This window comes from Denticeps clupeoides, chromosome 3, assembly GCF_900700375.1.
Source record: "Denticeps clupeoides chromosome 3, fDenClu1.1, whole genome shotgun sequence".
Taxonomy (NCBI): Eukaryota; Metazoa; Chordata; class Actinopteri; order Clupeiformes; family Denticipitidae; genus Denticeps; species Denticeps clupeoides.
In genome coordinates, this window is record NC_041709.1 from 18,827,333 (window position 1) to 18,848,843 (window position 21,511).

General features: G+C 39.3%; 1 protein-coding gene across 3 annotated transcripts; it reads left to right on the forward strand.

Moving 5' to 3' along the window:
* The first annotated feature begins 6,019 nt into the window (after nt 1-6,019).
* Nucleotides 6,020-19,230, forward strand: LOC114786761 (uncharacterized). Of its 3 annotated transcripts, none has more exons than XM_028974185.1 (12): nt 6,020-6,102; nt 8,009-8,081; nt 8,190-8,498; nt 8,575-8,811; nt 9,089-9,142; nt 15,008-15,061; nt 15,833-15,883; nt 16,213-16,266; nt 17,505-17,589; nt 17,902-17,956; nt 18,034-18,111; nt 18,484-19,230. In XM_028974185.1, exons 2-12 carry the CDS (start codon nt 8,021-8,023, stop codon nt 18,538-18,540), a joined length of 1,095 nt encoding a protein of 364 aa, XP_028830018.1. In that variant the 5' UTR covers nt 6,020-6,102; nt 8,009-8,020; the 3' UTR covers nt 18,541-19,230. The 3 variants fall into 3 exon arrangements, with proteins under 3 accessions (XP_028830018.1, XP_028830020.1, XP_028830019.1); XM_028974187.1 differs by having other exon boundaries at nt 17,532-17,589; XM_028974186.1 differs by having other exon boundaries at nt 9,092-9,142.
* The last annotated feature ends 2,281 nt before the right edge of the window (nt 19,231-21,511 follow it).

Genomic DNA, 21,511 nt, shown 5'->3' on the forward strand with positions numbered 1-21,511 from the left:
CAATATGATTATGATTTATTTATCATTGCGGTTACAATGCCACTACTATGAAATAAGCATAGAATTAATATGTGCAAATCAACAATTAGCAATTCTGCTGTCACACACATATAGCAGGAACCAATATTTACCTTGAGGAGCCACAGCTAACATGATCAGCAGACCAAAAACCAGACACATTTCTCTTCACATCCAAAAATAATTCAGCACCGAACTGAACTGTGTCTATAGAACTACTAGAATTACAGAAATCAGTACGAAACTCATTCAACGTTCTTTATGTTCAGTCTGTGAACATCCTCAAGAGCTGTTATTTCAGGTGTCATCTGTTGTACTCCTTTCTTTGCGCAGTATATGAAAGTCTGACGTCATATCCTTTCTGAAAGTCTGAATTCATATCCTCCTGTGCGGCATCACAGGGGCGGAGATAGACTCTTTTAAAGATGATTTATTGGTTGAACAGTATGGCATATTCTGAGCATTCTGAGGCATCACATGTGCGCAGAAGTACCAGTGCCTTCAGTCAATATAATGTAACTTAAATGCAATATGAATTTACCTCACAGTGGCATTTTTAATACTGACATGACGTTTCATACAAAGGATTTTGTACTGAATAACTAGTATTTTATTAAATGGTTATGAAAAGTGCACTCCACTGCCATATCGCGATGGATCATATTAAAAACTTGCCTCAGGCAGTTTGTCTGTTATTTGGGCTTACCTATGCTTTGCATTTGGATTACCCAAAATGCATGGCAAATACACTCAACTTCATTCAGACCGTGATGCTTAGACTGGGAAAGAAAAACCTCCCACCAAAACTGCTAAATCTGAAGAACAGTCTGGGTTAGAACAGTAAAGAGCCATCGGCTGTTAGACTAATAAAGAGCCATCAGATACTTTTAATGTTCTCCTCTTATCAGAGAAAGTTTGATGCTTTCATGCAACTGAACTGGCTTGTTTATGATCTCAATTATGACAAGAGGATGGGGAAAAGTAATTTTGTTGTTTATTGTAATGTTATTTAGTAGTATATTGGAGGGTTGGAATCAAAAGTAATAATCAAATGTTTATTGTTCAGCTTAGATCGGTCACTGATGCAGTTTTTTTTTTTTTTCAATAAATGTTGTAATGTACCTGAATAGACCCAGTGAGTGTTCTTTTAAAGTATATTCTTGTGCCATTTTGGTCATTATTAGATAGTAACTGCTAAAATAGATTAGAAATGAGAGAGAGAGAGAGAGATTGGACCCAAACCTGGGCCGCTGCAACAAGGAGCCATTCAATTTAAGTGAACTTGAAAAATGAGTGAAGTTGTATGTATTTAATAATAATTTAATAAGTTAACACTAAGCATAGCTATTAAGTTACATGAACTTTTTTGTACTACTTGATTTAGTTGTACTACTTGATTTAGTACTGCACACTTAAAATAAAGAAGCTTTTGTAACTCACTAATCTTAAGATTACTTTGCTAAATTTTTTTGAGGCAACGAGTTTGCATACTTTTAAGGAAGGTCAACTAATTAGATTTTACAGTGTAAAAGACAACTGTTCTATTAGGCTATAAACACAATTTGTATTAACTTTTAAAATAGGGAAACTGAAACCACATAAGATGCTCAGACGTGTTTTATTCTCATAAACATATCTATGTATTGACACCCATATAAAACTCATTCATGTCCAATAATGTAGAAGAATGAACAATTTATTTACATAATGTACAATATCTTTTTTTTCTGGGCTCCCCAGCCCAGGTCTGGCTCTTCTGATGGAATTTCTTTATAGGCCTCATTCACACTCTTCCAGAGAGGTATCTGCTTCATCAAATACGGAAAATCCCACGTCGCCGACAGCGAATCACAGGCTACAGACCAGGAGGAAAAAGATGTAGAGTCAGAATCTACAGAGGATTCAAAAGAAACAGACAGTAAAGAATGAAACAGTCTGGAACTCACAAGACACTCATTTAGTCCAACTGGGACATGAAAAAGGCAATACCTCCATATCATCTAGGATTTCAAGGAAGTAGTCATCGTAAATGCAGTAAATAGATATAAGTGAGAAACTGTGTGTGTGTGTGTTCACCATTAGTGCACGAGCACAGTTGGGTCGCTGAGAAAACGCATCTCCATTTGTACAAGAAGGAAGTCGAGAGCGAGAGACTGGGTGGATAGGCTTCTTGAACACACAACCATCCTATCACACATGTACTGTCACATTCCTAAGTCTAGGGGGTGTAAGAAATGCTGAAACGCTGAATACTGCCAACCACCCCAGCTTACACAACTCCTCTCCACCGAACGTGTACCTGAGGCCACAAACACCCCAGCAAAATTGTAAATCCGGTCCTGAACCTGCCTAACATAAGCTGCCTTAACCTACCAGATCTTCGGAGGGTTGAAGGCCGAACGTCACCCCGGTCAGACTCAAGCCGAGGCTGACAGACAGAATCGACATCTAATCAGAAGCGCGGGCGGTGACTGCTCGTGCGAGCCATTGTACAATCAAATCGTGACCTGGAATTCAAGGGCGGGTGCAGAAAAATACACGTAACTGGACCAGCCCCGACAAAATCCAGTCAGACAATAGAAGTCTGTGTTTTTGTCACAACACGCCATCTTTTAAGATTCACTATACATTACCTTTAATTTCACAATGGCTAATTCATACATTTAGCTATATATTCATTCATGTTCAGATTAGAGGTGGGCATAGATTAATTTTCTTAATCTAGATTAATTCCAAGATTACAGTGAGATTAATCTAGATTAATCTAGAGTAAGGAAATTAATCTAGATTAATCTAGATTAAAATGGCTCATTTGAATTCTGCCGAAGGCATTCAGAATATGTGTGCTACTCAAATAAAGACTAAAAGTAAGTCTTTGAGAGCGGGTTTCTCAAGACAGGTAGCGCATTAGACCAGGGGCTCATCTCCTGTTTCCAAAATGCATCACAAACTGCTTGAGAAAGCTGTTCTACTATGATAATTGGTGATGAAAATAAATTATGTTCAATAAAATGTACTTGTGTTTACCAACTGTTTATTCAGTTAAATAGCTGCATCCATGTTACCACGTCACGTTTGATGTGGTCATTTCACAGTTCGAAGACTCGTTCTCGCCCCCTACAGTGCAATTCGGTTAGGTATACATCCACACTAAAATATCAAGGTGAAAGTCATCATAGTGTAGCGGTTCTTCTTCTGCGTTGTGTAACTTTTTGATTTCGTTTCTGTGCAAAGTGTATTCTGTACATAAAGCAAGGTCGCGTCAGAACATCACGTCTTTCTGCACCACTCTCTACAATATACAGTATTAAAATAACATAAAAAAATATTCACAAAATAACACACATGCAAAATATTCCTAATGTGTACATAAATTAAAATGAAAGAAATAACTTTTTGCACACAAACCCCATGCACCTCTCACAGCTCACGCCATGTGTCCAAGAGACCTGAACCAGGTCTCAAAAACAAAATAAAACTCTTTAAGAAATAAGAAAATAAGTCACATTAAATGATAATGTGAAATGGAAGGTGAAAATTCAATTAAACATCATAGACCACATTATTTGTAAAATAATTTAATTTACACACCTCCGTGTTCATATACCTATGTAAAGTCCATGTAATCTGTTAAAAAAAATTACATTTGCACAAATTACCGTTTAAAATCCTATTTTAAACGGTAATGCTATTAGCTGACTTAGCTTGCTAGTTAGCTCTGCTAGCATTGGCTCGCCTCCTGCCGTCTCTCTTAGGCTGCAACGTTACACAATATAAACACACCGAAACATTTAGAACATTCAAAAGGAGTGTAATATGTACAAATAGCACCGTGTAATGCATTTGTAATGCAAAAGAAAGTGGCGGGCACCTGCAGCTGCGTGAACTGAAGACGTCCACCAGATCATTCACGACAGTCAGACACGAAGTTCGTCCTCACTTTTCTTTGGACAAAAAATCTTGAAAAAAAAAGATTGATTTGTATTTAAACAAAACTACTGTCTCTGTGCATTGAAAAAATTATGTTAATTATTCTAGTTTAATACAAGAAAATTTAGTTTACCCCCACATTTACGACAATTTAGCAGGCAATTTAGCGGGTAACCATTGAAACTACTTATTTTACGGCAGTCATAACCGCAGCGTCGCGCGCTACCGATTCCCAGTTGAAACGTGCCAGCTTCCGACATGATTTGGCGTTGCTTCGTATGCTACGTGTTTGTAGCATTGACTCTGAGACAACTTTCACATGCTGGGGACGCTAACACAATATATAAATCTAAACCATAAATGCTTAAAAATCACTTACCTCTGGGCGATTCATGATCAGGCAGAAGAACGGTGACCTCCTGAGCCGCACGCTCGCGCCAGAAAACTACTCAGAAAAGCAGCTCTGTAATTGGCCAAAATGCTTCGTTCGACTTTTCGGAGATCATCTACGCCTCCCTGTGGATGACCTCTGACCTACTTTCTGTACGATCTGAATCTCTGCATTTGAATTTTTGAAAATTGAATTTGATATTCCGAATTTTTTCTTCATCTTGAAAACTTTAAGTTGTATTTTTAAAAAACTGGATATCTGCAGTCTTAGAATTCAGAACAAAACATTCCTTGTTTGAAAATACATGTCTATAAAACTCTGCCTTAAAAAAAACCAGTTGTGTTAATTTTCAAATGTTTAATATTCAAGTAAAATAATTTCAAATTCAAAGCTATTTTAAATCCCATATAATATTCAGTTTTGATAATTCAAATGTACACAATTCACATTCAAATAGTTTTGTCATAATATTAGCTCCATAGGCAGATGCTACAGTCCTGAAAATAAAGACAACACATTGAATGAGAAGGTGTGTCCAAACTTTTGGCCTGTACTGTACAGCAGCTGCAGAAGTTCCTAAAGCAACATACATGAGTGAGGAAACGGCAAAGGGAAGTAAAACTGCTTCACAGGACTCACTGCAACAGAATATTTCACACTCACAAGACCCTTGAGGCTTACTGTCTCTGACCATAACCAAGACTTCGAAAAGAATACAAGAGCACTTGAGCACTAACATGCCTCCCTTTGTCAGAGCGATTCAGGGTTCAATACCAGAACTGCAAGCACACTTATAAAAGGTGCCGGAAACTCAGGTGTGTTCGCTGTCAATGGGCTCCGCTGTGACTGTGCAGACACTTTTGAAATAATTAGTCACAATTCTGGCATAATTCTGGCTGGTTGTTTAATCACTCTTTTTGGCAGAATTGACAGGTTATTCAAATGAACTGGCTTTTAAGCATTGTTTAGAAATTTGGGGATTTGGGGTGGCCATTCTGAAATCTTAACATCAGCCTGCTTTATCCATTCCAGTTCTAATGTGAGATTGACCTGTTGGACAAAACACAAATTGTGCCAACCACAACATATGTTCTTACCCACATGAGCCCTCTTACATACATTACCCAACGTCCTTCTGTTGCATGCATCACACACCAGAAGTCATCCGTACAAAGCATAACAGCCAAAGGTTCCATGTTTTCTACAATCCTGCTAACACTGACACTTTCATGTCCTATGAATTTCATTTCCTTCACATTAGCTTGCTGCAGGTAAAATTTTCCAAAATATATATCATTATTGCCACAAATGTTTACTTACTTCTGTGTATTTGGGGGTAGAATTAATCATAACTTGTGCATTGATCAAGATTCCCTGATCTACCGAACCCCATATCTTGAGTGTACCAAGGTTGACCCCTTGTTTCTCTGATCTTTACACGTGTAACCAGAGACTTCACTGTGTGATGTATAACTATTATAGTGGGACAAGAAATTTTACCCAAGGAATTTTTAATGATACATTTGCTGTTTCATAATTATACACCCTGCAACGACGAATGAAATCATTCAAATCAAAAGTAATCAATAAGGTTGTGAAACACTTATACCAATTGAATGAGGCCAATTTTTTCACTGTGACCAACAGGAAACAGAGAGGAACCAGAATTTCATCATCAAACCGCAACAGACACAGAAGTAAAGCTGCTCTGATCTTATCAGAAAGTTCCTGCCACTTAGACAGACAGACAATTGCTTGGAAAAGTAAGTGTTAAATGCTATTTTATTTATGAAAATGTGTAATATTGCATTATAAAATGTATAAGACCTTAAGAAATTTGACTTTTGAGTAAATTATTAATTCTTTATTTCTAAATCTTTGTGTGCAATGTCTGCAATTCCACACAAAAAATTCCATTGGTATGTGCCAGGATTACAAGAACTGAGGATGCAAACACACAAATCACAAACAATGAATAACACTGTCTTACTCATAAATTACTCCATTAAGGCCTGAACCTGATCAATCCAGCCCCTGGGGATACACATGCCATTTGTGGAAAGTAAAGAATTACATTTATTCACATTACTTTAATTGAATAGTTTATGTAATTTGTCATATTAAGTTGTTTAATACAACTTGTTACTGAGAAAAAAAATTCAAATGCAGAAGAAAAAAAAATCCGTCTGAATATTTCTCAGACCGCGGACAGTAGCGCCTCACTATGAAACAAGGAATCTCCTCCGGGTCCTAGAGCCGGTTAATTCCCAGCCAAGTAGAAAACCAGCAGGGACCAGTTTGGCCCTTTCCTCTTTGCAGCACCTCTCAAGCTCCATCAGGTTGGATGGGAAGCGCCGGTGCACATCCATTTTAAGACTTCTCCAGAGACGTTAAACCAGATTCAAGTCTGGGCTCTGGCTGGGCCACTCAAGAACATTCAGAGTGGTCCTTAAGCTAATCCTTTAATATCTGGGCTGTGTGCTCAGGGTTGTTGGCTACTACCACCCTCTAGGAAGTCCTGGTGGTTTTGGTCCACTTACAGATGATGGAGGCCAGTGTGCTCATTGAGATCTTCAAAAGCAGCAGATATTTTTATGTAACCTTCCCCAGATTTGTGCATTGAGACAATCCTGTCTCTGAGGTCAACAGACAATTCTTTTGACTTCATTTGACTTGGATTGTGATCTGGCATCAACATCAGCTGTAGACAAGTGTGTGTATTTGCAAATTATGTCCGTTCTCAAATCTCATACATGTGCTTTCTCAGTTTTTTCATGTTTAATAAATTTTCCAAAACCTAAAGTAAACTTTATTTATGTTGTCATTATGGGGTGTTGTGTGTAGAATTCTGAGAAAAAAAAGTAATTTAATCCATTTTGGAATAAGCCTGCAACATAACAAAATGTGAATAAAGTGATGTGCTGTGAATACTTTCCAGATGAACTGTATATGCTTTATGCCTGTGTATTCCATACATTACATTGCTCAAACTAAACAACAGTCTAACACTGTAGTATTCTGTGGGGCAGGGTGCATTAATTAATTTTTTATATCACCAGTCAGTGTGCTTATGTTTGCTGTAGAAAGTTTAGTAATAAGGTATTGTTGAACATTTTCAGTTTTTAATACTTTATTTTCACTTTTTTATTGTAATGTCGAACCATACAATTCAGGATTTGGTACTTTTGTGGCCAACTGTGCTTTTAAAATGTTTTCTGGGGTGGTCTGAACGTAACTTGTACATTATACAGCCTAAAAGTTGAATAAAACAACTAGTGTTGTATTGAATGGATGACTAGTCATTTTTTACATCAAGTAATTGAAAGTAACTAGGTAAATTCTATATCAAGTCATTTTTACTTTTACTCAAGAGGATTTTTAGATTTATACTTTTACTTAATAATTTCATCCAGGGCACCTGTCACAGCCTCTATTGCCCTCTAAAATCCCTGAAACGTTTAAGTACATTTTGGCTTCTTTTTCCTGTGTGTTTGCATGCAGAAGTATTTAGAACAGATGGTATTATTCACAAACAGGTCAAGAATCAACAAGCCACCAAGGTGAACCCAGTCGGATGGTTTCTAGGGAACAATGGCAGCCTGCAATCTGAGGCAAAAGCAACTGTTTGTGACTGAATCTTAAAATAGTTTTTAATATTTGTAATCGCAGAGTGAAGCATCCATGAGTTTATCTGGAGGACAAATCTGTCTTGCAGTCCTTGTTGGCCTTTTGTCTTTTCCAGGTACTCTCCTCAAACAGGAGCTACTTTATTAAAATTCTTGTTTAATGCAAATACATATCTGCAGACAAATAAAAAAGAATTACTAAACTAAAAAATCTTTATTTTTAGATATTCAGGGTCAGCAATGTGGCGTGACTTACCCAAAAACATTGATCTGTGCTTTGTCGGGATCCACAATACTTCTCCAGTGCCGTCACATTCAAGGGCAGGCTTGTTCTTCAGAATCAAGGTGGTTCAATGGACAAGTGGATCTGTTTCAAGACCCACGCTACACAAGCCGTGCCTTCGTGAGTGGACCAGAGTGTACTTTCCAAGTAAAAGGTCTGATGGAAGGGGATTCAGGAATTTATTACCTTGCATTTAAAAACACAAATGCTTGGACTCCCGTCCTTCCCGGAGTTAACGTGTCTGTCACAGGTAATTGTTCACACAGCTATAATAAAGGTACAGTTTTATACAGTTATTAAATTCATATCTTATTTATTTCAATCAGACAGGCCAAACCTGGAGGTGTCTCCTGGTTCTGTAAGGGAGGGACAGAGAGTAACTCTGACCTGCAGCACCACCTGCACTCTGAGTAACAACCCCACCTACATCTGGTACAAGAACGGACAGCCTGTGTCAGACAAACACACGACCCGAGACAACCGGCTGTACCTGAACTCGTGCAGCAGGGAGGATGCAGGCAGCTACTCCTGTGCTTCACCTGAAGTCCCTCTCAGAGTTGAATGTAAGTTTTGTTACGTTGTTCTTTACTATTATTACTCTAAAATTGACCCAGTTTAACACAGTGCTTTAAAGGTATTATTCTTGGAGGCTCTGAGCACTTGCTGGATGTTTTTCTGCACTTCCCTCACTATCCCTAACTGCTGGATCCTAACCAAAGTTGCAACTACTAGAGCAAAATCATGGGATGCAGTTGCTGCCATATTTCAGTTAGTATATAGATTATTCAGTATAAGTCAGTTCAAAGTCATACAGCTGATTTTTTTTGTGTCAATTTTCAGCAGCATCTTACCCACCATCATTCACTTATGCAAGAGAAATTACATCTGAACAAGGTGAGTAGTATTGTGTTGACTGTAGTTTTTATTTTATGCACAACCAACTGAAACTGAGCTGACATATGAATGCCATTGCTGGTTATTGCTACAATGTCACGATGGTTTGACATGGCGAGGCAGTAGATCTGGAACGATGGCTGGACTTGGCAAGGAAGAAGGACTCATACGCACAACGTCATGAGACAGGGATTTAATACCTGGTGAACAGGACAGGGGAGACATCAAGTAACAACCACCCGTCATCGTACAGACACAAACAGGGCAGCTTTATACAATCATACACCGGCAAGAACAATCAGGAAACATAATAACTAGTGGTGGTCCGCTATCGGCCTTAACGTGCTGCGTTAACGTGAGACTCTTATCGGGCGATAAAAAAAATATCGCCGTTAATCTATTCACAAAGTTGGGTTGGGAGCTGGGTCTATACTACGCAAGCTATTGTGCTGGAGTTAAATGGTTACACTAGATTTATAAGTATATTTCTTCTTTCTTGTGTCTTTTATTTTCTTATTTTCTTAAGACTTTTATTTTGTTTTTGAGACCCGGTTCAGGTCTCTTGGACACATGGCGTGAGCTGTGAGAGGTGCGTGGGGTTTGTGTGCAAAAAGTTATTTCTTTCATTTTAATTTATGTACACATTAGGAATATTTTGCATGTGTGTTATTTTGTGAATATTTTTTTATGTTCTTTTAATACTGTATATTGTAGAGAGAGGTGCAGAAAGACGCGATGTTCTGACGCTATGTTCTGACATGACCTTGCTTTTTGTACAGGAATGCAGTATTGTAAATTGTGAATGCTTTATGTTAATGTTCAGTTCTCTTGGACACATGGCATGAGTTGTGAGAGAGAGAGGTGCAGAAAGACGCGATGTGTGACGCGATGTTCTGACGCGACCTTGCTTTATGTACAGAATACACTTTGCACAGAAAATCTCTTGGGTGTCAGCTCATCATTTGTGGTTTAAGAAACTAAATCAAAAAGTTACACAACGCAGAAGAAGAACCGCTACACTATGATGACTTTCACCTTGATATTTTAGTGTGGATGTATACCTAGCCGAATTGCACTGTAGGGGGCGAGAACGAGTCTTCGAACTGTGAAATGACCACATCAAACGTGACGTGCTAACATGGATGCAGCCTTTTAACTGAATAAACAGTTGGTAAACACAAGTACATCTTATTGAACATAATTTATTTTCATCACCAATTATCATAGTAGAACAGCTTTCTCAAGCAGTTTGTGATGCATTTTGGAAACAGGAGATGAGCCCCTGGTCTAATGCACCACCTGCCTTGAGAAACCCGTTCTCAAAGACTTACTTGTAGTCATTATTTGGGTAGCACACATATTCTGAATGCCTTCGGCAGAATTCAAATGAGCCATTTTAATCTAGATTAATGTAGATTAATGTAAATTAATGTAGAATCTAGAGTGATCTGGATTAATTTTTCTTACTCTAGATTAGTCTAGATTAATTTTGTTTACTCTAGATTAATCTAGATGAATTCCAATATTACAGTGAGATTAATCTAGATTAAGAAAATGTATCTATGCCCACCTCTAATAATAACACAGGACGAACATGAAAGTCCGGCCCGAATCCCGGACCCAGAGTAGCCCCTGCAGGTTCGGATTGTAAGAATGGACATTGCGGGAGCCTGCTTTGTCTTGCATAACAGATGTCTGCAGGGGGAAGTGTAACATTCCTGTGTCGACGGTTGTGGGTGAAGATTCGACACCCCGGTTTTTACATGTCTTTTGTCCGACGTCAACGTGCGAAGTATCAGCCGTCAGGACCGCCCACCCTCTTTGTCTTCACCAAATGGGAGGCACCGGGGGCGTGACATCAGAAACAACAGGTTCTGATTGGTCAGTGACAACTTCCTGTAGGCCAGTGACAACTTCCTGTAGGCCAGTGACAACTTCCTGTAGGCCAGGGGTATAAAAGTCTGCGCACCTGTGGAAAAGGGGGCTCTGAGCTATCTTGCTCAGGGGGGTTTTCCCTCAGAAGCCGGAAGGCTTCTGGGACTTTTATCTTCCCTTCTCTTTCTCTTCTCCCTCTTTACTCTTTCTTCTCATGTTTACTTTCTCTATAACCTTGGTACCTTTTTACATTCAATATTCACATGTAACTACAATAATTATTTACCGGTGTTAATAAATTAGAAACTGTTCATTTTTAACCTCTGTTGTGCCATGCCTCTTTCTGCCAGGTAGCATCAAATTGGAGTGGTTGAATACAGTGCTTTGTGTGGAGGGAGAAAGAGTTTTTTCTACACACTCTATTCTCTTCTCCAACACCACATGGTCTTCATGCGTTTTTTTTACAAATGGTGATCCCGACGTGATACCTTTGCTCGGATGTGGATCTGTGACCGTAAGTCTCTTTTATCTGAATTTTACTGCATAGGGAGGAATAGAATCTATGTGCTTTAATTTAAATAAAAAAAAATAAAAATCTATGTGCTTTAATTTATCCTAAAAGCCCGGGACCGTAGAAACCGAGGCATTTCTAAATCCAGATCCACTCCGACAAGGTATAAAATGAACATAGACTAATTACTGTATCACTTACAATGTGGCATGTAGATATGGCTGGCACAATAGATGAACCCACAAACCAAACTGTAACCAGTAATAACCAGGATTTGTGACATTTTAGATTACTGGTATTACATTGAACATCATAAACCATGTCCCACGGTGAACAATTTGATAATAACTGATCAGGGATTGGAAATTGCACTGTTAAAATTCATTGTTTTTATTTTAAATTCATGTTCAGTATGATCAACATGTTTAGGATCAGAATTTAAATTTATGTGAAACTGTTTCTCTCTCTGAACACCTCAACAATGCCATAATTTCAAATAATAGCTTTTAGTGATAAAGGTGTAATTCTCTAATCACATGGCAACAAGCGGGATTTTATTTGTGTTTATTTTTCCGGCCACTGTTGTTGATTGAACTTCGTTAGCCGATGCAAATTCGCAGAGTTATGAATTCCCTAATAAAGGTGTAATTCTCCAATCACATGGCAACAAGCGGGACTTTTTTATTTATTTATTTGTATTTATTTTTCCGGCCACTGTTGTTGATTAGACTTGATAAGCCAGTGCAAATCTGCGGAGTTATGAATTCCCTGATATCATTTTAAGCCTCCCACTATATTTACATGTTTTTTGCATTACAGTATCTGATCATTGTTGTCATTTGTTTTTCTGGTTTGGTTTTAATGTACGATGAACACTGTTTTTCTACATGCACAATCTGTATGCAAACCTCATCACACTCCAGACAAAGAACCCAACCAAGTGTGAAAAGCCCTGGATCAAGTTGAATATTCTATGTATGCTGCTGTGTTTGATCTATGTCAAGAAGGCAGGTTTCCCTACAAGGGTGACCTCAGACGCCTGAGGATCACAAAGGACACAGAACCACAACTATCGGCTACATTTGAATTCCCGACTGACCAGGAAGCAAGCAGATACACAATCATGACCCAATTGTGATCCCCATGGACCCTGAATACTCGAGTGCCCCAGGGGATCAACCGGCCGTCTGTAAGAATGGACATCGCGGGAGCCTGCTTTGTCTTGCCTAACAGATGTCTGCAGGGGGAAGTGTAACATTCCTGTGTCGACGGTTGTGGGTGAAGATTCGACACCCCGGTTTTTACATGTCTTTTGTCCGACGTCAACGTGCGAAGTATCAGCCGTCAGGACCGCCCACCCTCTTTGTCTTCACCAAATGGGAGGCACCGGGGGCGTGACATCAGAAACAACAGGTTCTGATTGGTCAGTGACAACTTCCTGTAGGCCAGTGACAACTTCCTGTAGGCCAGTGACAACTTCCTGTAGGCCAGGGGTATAAAAGTCTGCGCACCTGTGGAAAAGGGGGCTCTGAGCTATCTTGCTCAGGGGGGTTTTCCCTCAGAAGCCGGAAGGCTTCTGGGACTTTTATCTTCCCTTCTCTTTCTCTTCTCCCTCTTTACTCTTTCTTCTCATGTTTACTTTCTCTATAACCTTGGTACCTTTTTACATTCAATATTCACATGTAACTACAATAATTATTTACCGGTGTTAATAAATTAGAAACTGTTCATTTTTAACCTCTGTTGTGCCATGCCTCTTTCTGCCAGGTAGCATCAAATTGGAGTGGTTAAATACAGTGCTCTGTGTGGAGGGAGAAAGAGTTTTTTCTACACACTCTATTCTCTTCTCCAACACCACATGGTCTTCATGCGTTTTTTTTACAGGATCATGACATACAAATCAAATGAGGGTTATATTGATTTTTGTACTTTGATGGAGTCAACATAAAATCAAGTGAAGTGTGTTCCATTCACAATACACAATACAAGATACACTATTTTGTGCTAGATAGAATATCAGCCTATTTAAAAAATGAGAGACATTTAACAAAACTGTAAATAAAAAAGGTCACATGCAGCTGTTCTTAACCCACAATTTCAGTGACAACAACTCAGATGTCACCCGCTTACTCAACCCCACTTCCTTATGAAGGTGAGCAGAATCAAGCTGATTGAATTTTCAGTTGTTAAGAACCTTCTAACAAAGAATATAATAGCACTTTAAGATGTGCTTCATGTCAACAGAAGACCATAGAAGTCATTACAGATATGTTTTGACTCAAAAAGCCAGTGATAATGAACTAATCTTCTACAAAGAAAAGTATACAGGTACATATATATTTATTTATGTGGAACTGTCCAAAGAATTTACTAGAAATAAACATTTATTTTCTTTACAAAACTGACTCAATTTAAAATGTAGTATAGTCCTGACAAGCCGCTGAAATATATTTTGAATCAAGATTTTTTACAAGAAATGATTCATTTGTTCCCAACAGCTTTTATAATAATGTTTCAGTGCAAAACGAAACTGTCAAAAAGTATTCTAATATTCAGAGCTTTTTAACACCCATTGAGTCAATTTTTGCAAAGACATAAGTGTTGTCGCCGTGTCATATGAGCTTCACTTGTGACTAATAACGGATCAATCAGGTGTCTTGTGTGTATAAAAAGAAGCCCAGTACACTAGACCTTCACATCAACTGCAACTAGACCTCTGCAAACATGCCTAAGATTCACCCTGAGACTAAAGTGTTGATTATCAAGAGGCTGAAGATCCACTGCTGATGTGGCAGACACCTTCAATGTGTCTCAGCGTCAAGTACAGAGGATAAAAAAAACTGCTCGAGAGGACCGTTTGTTGGCTCGAAAATCTATGTTCCACTGCAATAGAGCTCCACGAGACCTGGTCACCTGAAGTCCCTGTGTTAACCAGAACAGTTTGTCGGATTCTGTCTTGAAATGGCCTCCATGGTGGAATCAGTGCCCAGAAGCCAGCACTAAACTAAAGACAATTGAAAAACCGTGTGGCATTTGCCAAGGTCCACAGTCTGCTAAAAGGATGGACGCTGGAAAAGTGGCAGAAGGTGGATTTTTCAGATGAATCTTCTGTTAAATTACACCACAGTCGCCGCAAATATTGCAGGAGATCCATTGGAGCCCGCATGGATCCGATGTGTGGTGTAGGATGAAAGAGGAAGCATTGAAGACGAAACCAAAGAATATCGATGAACTCTGGGAGTCATGCAAGACTGCTTTCTTTGCTATTCATGATGATAAATTATTTGAATCCTTGCCAAACCGCATGGATGCAGTCCTTCAAGCATGGAAACCATACAAGATATTACATTTGGATCTCACAGAACCACTATTTAATTTTCTGACATATTTTTGTATTTGCAGTAAATTTGTTCAATTTCTGTATAGGCGACAAAACTGTTATCTTGCCAAAATTTGACTGTCAATTTGACCTGTTGCAGAGACAATAACTGAGTTTCCAACCACTTATACAACCCCACTCCTGTATGAAGAAGGTAAGCACAATCATAATTTATTTATTATAATACTGACTTAACTGGTTAGAGTTTAAATTGGCACTTCACCAGTAACAGCAACAACAATAAAATGTCTAGCTGCATGTCTTGTTTATTAAGTGAAAGAGAAGTGAGTGTCACTGCAGCACTGCACACGGTGACACAACGAAATGTGTCCTCTGCATTTAACCATCACCATTGGTGAGCAGGGGCAGCCATGACAGGCGCCCAGGGAGCAGTGTGTGGAGGCGGTGCTTTGCTCAGTGGCACCTCAGCGGATCGGGATTCGAACCGGCAAACCTTCCGATTACGGGGCCGCTTCCTTAACCCCCAAGTTGTCTAACTGCAAATATGTTCATGATTTTACTTTTTACATTCACCCCGTATATAAAAATGTATATATAGATCCAAATGATGATGATCATCACTGTAAAATATATAATTACAGTGAATTGATAGTAGCATTTAACCCATCGCCGTTAGTGAGTGATTATTACTGCAAATAAATGATTTTTTGTACTTTGATGGAGTCAACATAAAATCAAGTGAAGTGTGTTCCATTCACAATACACAATACAAGATACACTATTTTCTTCTGGCATATGTGAATACAATCTGAAAAAGAATAAGCTGAGAATGAGAAACAAATCTGAAATTTTGTGTTAGATAGAATATCAGCCTATTTAAAGGAATGAGAGACATTTAACAAAACTGTAAATAAAAAAGGTCACATGCAGCTGTTCTTAACCTGTACAATTTGTCCAATTTCAGTGACAACAACCCAGATGTCACCCACTTACTCAACCCCACTACCTTATGAAGGTGAGCAGAATCAAGCTGATTATATTTTCAGTTGTTAAGAACCTTCTAACAAAGAATATAATAGCACTTTGAGATGTGCTTCATGTCAACAGAAGACCATAGAAGTCATTAGAGACATGTTTTGACTCAAAAAGCCAGTGATAATGAACTAACCGCATGGATGCAGTACTTCAAGCTTGTGGAAGATATTACATTTGGATCTCACAGCACCACTATTTAATTTGCTCACAGGTTAATAGCAGGTGTTTCTACAAATTGATAAGTGACAAGACTTTTGTCAGGGACTGTAGTTTTGTAGGCATTAACCTATACAATTTGACCCGTTGCAGAGACAATAACTGAGTTTCCAACCACTTGTACAACCCCACTCCTGTATGAAGAAGGTAAGCACAATCATAATTTATTTATTATAATACTGACTTAACTGGTTAGAATTTACATTGGCACTTCACCAGCTTTAGAACCCGGCCTGGTTCCGTCTGTGGCGCAGGAGCACCGCGTCAGAATCTTGCTTCAGACACATTTTCCTTTCCACAATTACTCGTCAGACTACTTCGTCTCCTACATCGACCGCTTTTTCTTTAAATTCAGCTTTAGCTGCTTTTTGAGGCAGAACTACACCTGCGCGGCTGTGACGCGACATGAGCTGTCACTCACCTGCTCAGTATCCCGCTACAGTCTCCACTCTTCTGACAAAAACGCCGTTTTTACATTTCTTTATTGCATTTGAGCGGCTTTGTGCAGAAGGAAGCTGTAGAGACGCGCTCCCGAAATCGCGTTATTGTGTGTAAGAGTTTATGTTCATGTTTTTACTTTTTACATTCGCCCCGTATGTAAAAATGTATATATAGATCCAAATGATGATCATCATCACTGTAAAATATATAATTACAGTGAATTGATAGTAGCATTTAACCCATCGCCGTTAGTGAGTGATTATTACTGCAAATAAATGATTCTGAACAACTTGTGAGATGTATCCACGCTGAGCCGGAGTCTCCACAGAGGAATAGGTGCGTTTCTACCTGCCAACGTTGAGAAACACTCCGCGTTTTATGCAGTAAAACTCTGTCCTTAATATTCTGACTCAAACGTGGAAGCAGTGCACCATGGTGCACACAACAAAAGGTATCTCCTGCATTAAAGCAATTAAATAAACATTCTTTCATAGGTTGGCATGATTTATTTCAACCTCACCTTTTGCATGAAGATCATAGTAAATAGTAATACAGAGACAGCTCTTACTTGCAATTCCGTACTTGGCCGCTGGGTGGCAGTAGACGATGAGGTTTGTTCTGTTGTGTTTCCGTTTTCGGGTTATTAATATGAAATTCACTTGGATGTACTATACAGTTTAATGTGTGTTGCACAAAAAAGGGAACGTCTTTAATAGACACAGGGTATGTCACAAAAATCTGCAAGTGTTTTTCTTGGAAGCAACATGTATTGTATTGGGCTGGGTTAGTCTGAACCATGGACTATACTATGTGGAAAGCATGACTTTACATCTGAAGTTAATTATGATTATTATGATTAATTAAACCAAAAGACTAAACAACCCCCCCCCCCCTTCCTCTCTCTCTCTCTCTCTCTCTCTCTCTCTCTCTCTCTCTCTAAACAGCATCTGTACATTTAATCCTTATTGCAGTGGTTGCAGCTGTTGTGGTTGTTTTCATCCTGGTTCTGGTCATTCTGCAGATTGTGAGGTTAGATCCATATCCCTTGGGATATTATTATTATTATATTTTATTGGTTATTTTTCAATTAATTCAATGTTTTTGCAATTAATTTGCATTTCAAAATTATGTCTAGTCATGCCTGATTTAGACTCTCGGTGCCTAAAAGAAGGTACATTGTGTTTGAGTGCCGCAACAACCATTCGTCTCCATTTAAAAAAAATTACTGTCCATCACTATCATTGTGTCTGTGGCTAGGATGAATTTACATCTGTGTTATACATTTTTCTATGCAAATATTTAATTAATGAAGTTAATTGTTGTTGTGTATATTTAATATAGGATGAACAACTGCACCTCAAGGTTATATGAAAATAACCCAGGTGAAGACAGGCAGGTGAGAAGTTGAGCCCATATATATATTTCTGTCCTATTCCTAAGCGTCAATAGTTTTTTTTTACACTTTTTTTGTAGCATGCCATTGATGACCCAAATGGTCCATACACAGCATTAAACCTCAGGACCAGATCCCCAGAGTATGACACCCTGTTTGTAAGTCGTTCATTATAACCAAGGCATCTGTCCTGTCACATCCTGCGCCTCTGGGCCACCAGATGGTGACATATTTATGTCTGTTTTAAGATTAACCTCAACTGTTCCCCATTATATGAACCTGCTTTCTGTCTTTAGTCCTTGTTGAACTTCTGTGTTGGGTAACATTGTGACCAACATATCTGGCCCTCGGGCCTATTTATGTGTACTTCTTTGGTTAATAACCAAATGTTCCTGTGCCGCATGTGCCCTCACATCCATCCACCCATCCATTAATTTCTGTGTTATGTTGTACTGAGCATTTTAATTGTTATATTTATAATTTTGTAAGGTTATATAATTTAAACCTTCTCCTGTGATTGTTTCTCTCAGAATGTAAGGAACCCTTGCAGTGAGAATGGACCACATTCAGATTATGAGAACATATGAAATATAGAAACTGGACAAAGAAATTCAGGATGAGAAGTTGAAGTGCACCACGGATCTGCACTCAGATGCTCAGAGCTTTGATTGTTTTTTTTTTTGTGTTTGTGCTCATCGATACTTTAAAAAATGTTCACTGCCCAGGAAGAATGACTTTTGAGCTGATAAGAAAAAGGCAGAGCAGGTCACATGAGTTGTTCATTTTCATATGAATGTTTCCAAGAAATTGAAATATCTTTTTTCTCACCCAAATAATGGAGTAAATATGTAGTTACAAGTTCAAACATTAATACAAATTATAAATGTGTATTATGTCCACTGTCCCAACTTCTGATCAGTGGGCTGCTCCATGATGAGCAATCATAACATACAAAAACAAATCTGAATAGAAAAGGTTCAAAGTCAAATGTGGCACTTCATGTATCTGGGAAAACTCAGGGAATCAGCAGTTCCCTTCCATGAAGATCTCTGGAGATGTAACCTTGAGATTTCCATGTATCATTAATCCAAAAGGTCCCAAAAGGTTCCTCAAACAATTCTCTGTTCTTCTGGCTGTTCTCCATGCTTAGGGTTAATTCAACTTTTCTACATTTTAACTACCTTCAAGTGTGATCGCTATATTGTCAGGACCTGTTTCTTGCCACATGTGAGTTTAGATGAGCATCATACGAATGAAATAAATTGACATATCTGTGAGTACAATGAGTACATTGTCTTATATGTTGGCTTTCTTTGGTCTTGTGATGTTCAAACTCTTACAGACCCCGCTATGAAAATGTACACAGTGCTTCTTCAATTTCATTAGAATTTTTCAAACAAGACACCAGGTTTCTTCACCCCTCACCAGGTCTCAATCCAGCGCACAGCTGCTTGCATTTAAACTAAACCTGTACAAATTTATCCATGTCGCATATTGTAACATGCAGAATCTCGACTCGTAAGTATAAATGTGATGTAATATATCACATGATGTACATGATAAAATTATATCACTGTCAACTACTTATTATCTAAAATATTTGTATTATATACTTATTTTATTATAATGCTCAAAGCATCTGTAATTGATGGAGTGAAAAACTATATGAAAAGTGCTACAAATGAGTTTTAAGATTTGAGTTTTAATACATATCAAATGATATATGGTGCCAAAATGTGGGCAAATGTGTGACAGTAGGGCTGAAAAAATGTTTTTCAACAGTGTCGTTGTCATTTCACCATCTCTTGCTTCAGTGTTTGAGACTGCTGCACGGTCATATGACTTCTTCATTCTAGGCACTGGAATGTCTGTCAAACATTTTGGTATGTGGTTACCACAGTGGGAATGAAGTAGGTGGTGCTAAAGCAGAACTTAACAAGACATCTCCATTTCTGCATGTGTGACCATGTCTGATGTCCATTATTGCTCAGTGCAGCTTCACTTTAAGTGATTTAAACACCCCCTAAACATTGCTGTAACAAGCAGAATCTTAAAAAAATCCACATAAAACAAACTTTGCATGACATCTGTAAAAGTTTTTATATTTTTTATTATTTTTTGTTATGGAATTGTAATGATTACAATGCTACAATAATCAAATTGTAAAATGATGATGGAAAGATTACTTTGGAAATTCAATTTATTTCAGTTTCAAATGACCATTTTAAAAATGAAATAGTAGTGTAACTGTGATGGCCCGGGCCATAGGGCCGTCACAGCAGGTGTCCATGCAACTGATTATGGAGTCCTAATGTATTGCACTTGGCACCAATTGGGCTTAATGGATTGGGACTCTCATAAAACTGGAATGCAGCAGGCAGGTCAATGCTGCGACATTGATGTGGACTCTGTCATTTACTTTATGTATGTTTTCAGTTCCTGGCAATTGTTCGTTTCTGTTTGTTCCTTTATTGTTTCCCTGGTATGTTTATTAAAAGAGGAAGACAAAGGAGGAGAGATCCTTCATTCGTGGTGAGTGTGGTCGGGACGTTCTGTGGTCAGCAGCTAGGGAGACGCGTGGGATGACGGCACAAGGATTGCGTACCCCACTGTGCACATGCTGACCACTGTGGACCTCTGCAGGATCCTTGCCAACACCAAAGTGGACTGGGAGATCACAGACCTGGAAGGCGTCAGTGAAGACATGGCTGATTGGTGGGTGAATGGCACATTGTGTGCGCCACCCACCGAGCACTTCCTTTCCGGGTCTGTGAAGAGGTGAGCAGCAAGGAGGAAGATGGTGATGTGGGGGTAAGCTGGTGGAACAGGGCGACAGGGAGTCGCCAACCAGCAACTGCGCTGCCAAGCCTGCCTCACTGGGAACTCATCCCTCCAGTTTCAATCCTGGACTTCACACCCCTCTACCCAGGCGTTCTCCAGCAGGTCGGTAGCGCAGCACCAGCACCCCCACCAGCTGCAGGTGTGCTGAAGGAGCTGCCCACTGCTGCCTCCACCCAACACTCACCCCCAACCACCTGCAGAGACACACTCAGCCTCCAGTGGCGGGTGAGGGCTTGAGGGTCCTGCATCCTGCTCTCCCCTCCTCACCTCCAGGGGAGGTCCCAAAGAGCCCTGTTACAGAGCCAGATGACCTTCTCTTTTGTTTGTCTGTGTGTATGTTTTGTGTCCGTAGGTTACCCCCGCTTCCCCTCTTTGAGTCCACCAGATGGTTACCATGCAGTGGAACAGAACCCCAGGGACGAAGTCCCTTGACCCGACTGCGCCAAAGTTTTATTTGGGGTAGCATAGTACAGTACAGCAACTGTGCTTGATCCTCGGGTTGCCAGTGAACAGGGTGGGTCAGGCAAGGGCCTGGATCCTTCTCTAGAGGGGCGAAACACCACAGAGCCCCCTGGGTGGCATGAGGATCCAGCCGGGATGGGCAGGAAGAGGGCCTGCTTATCCCAACGGACGCAGAAGGGGCTGAGCCTTAAACAGAAGCATTCATTCTCAACAACAACACTACATAGAACTCCAGCACTTTCACTTTCAATCTCT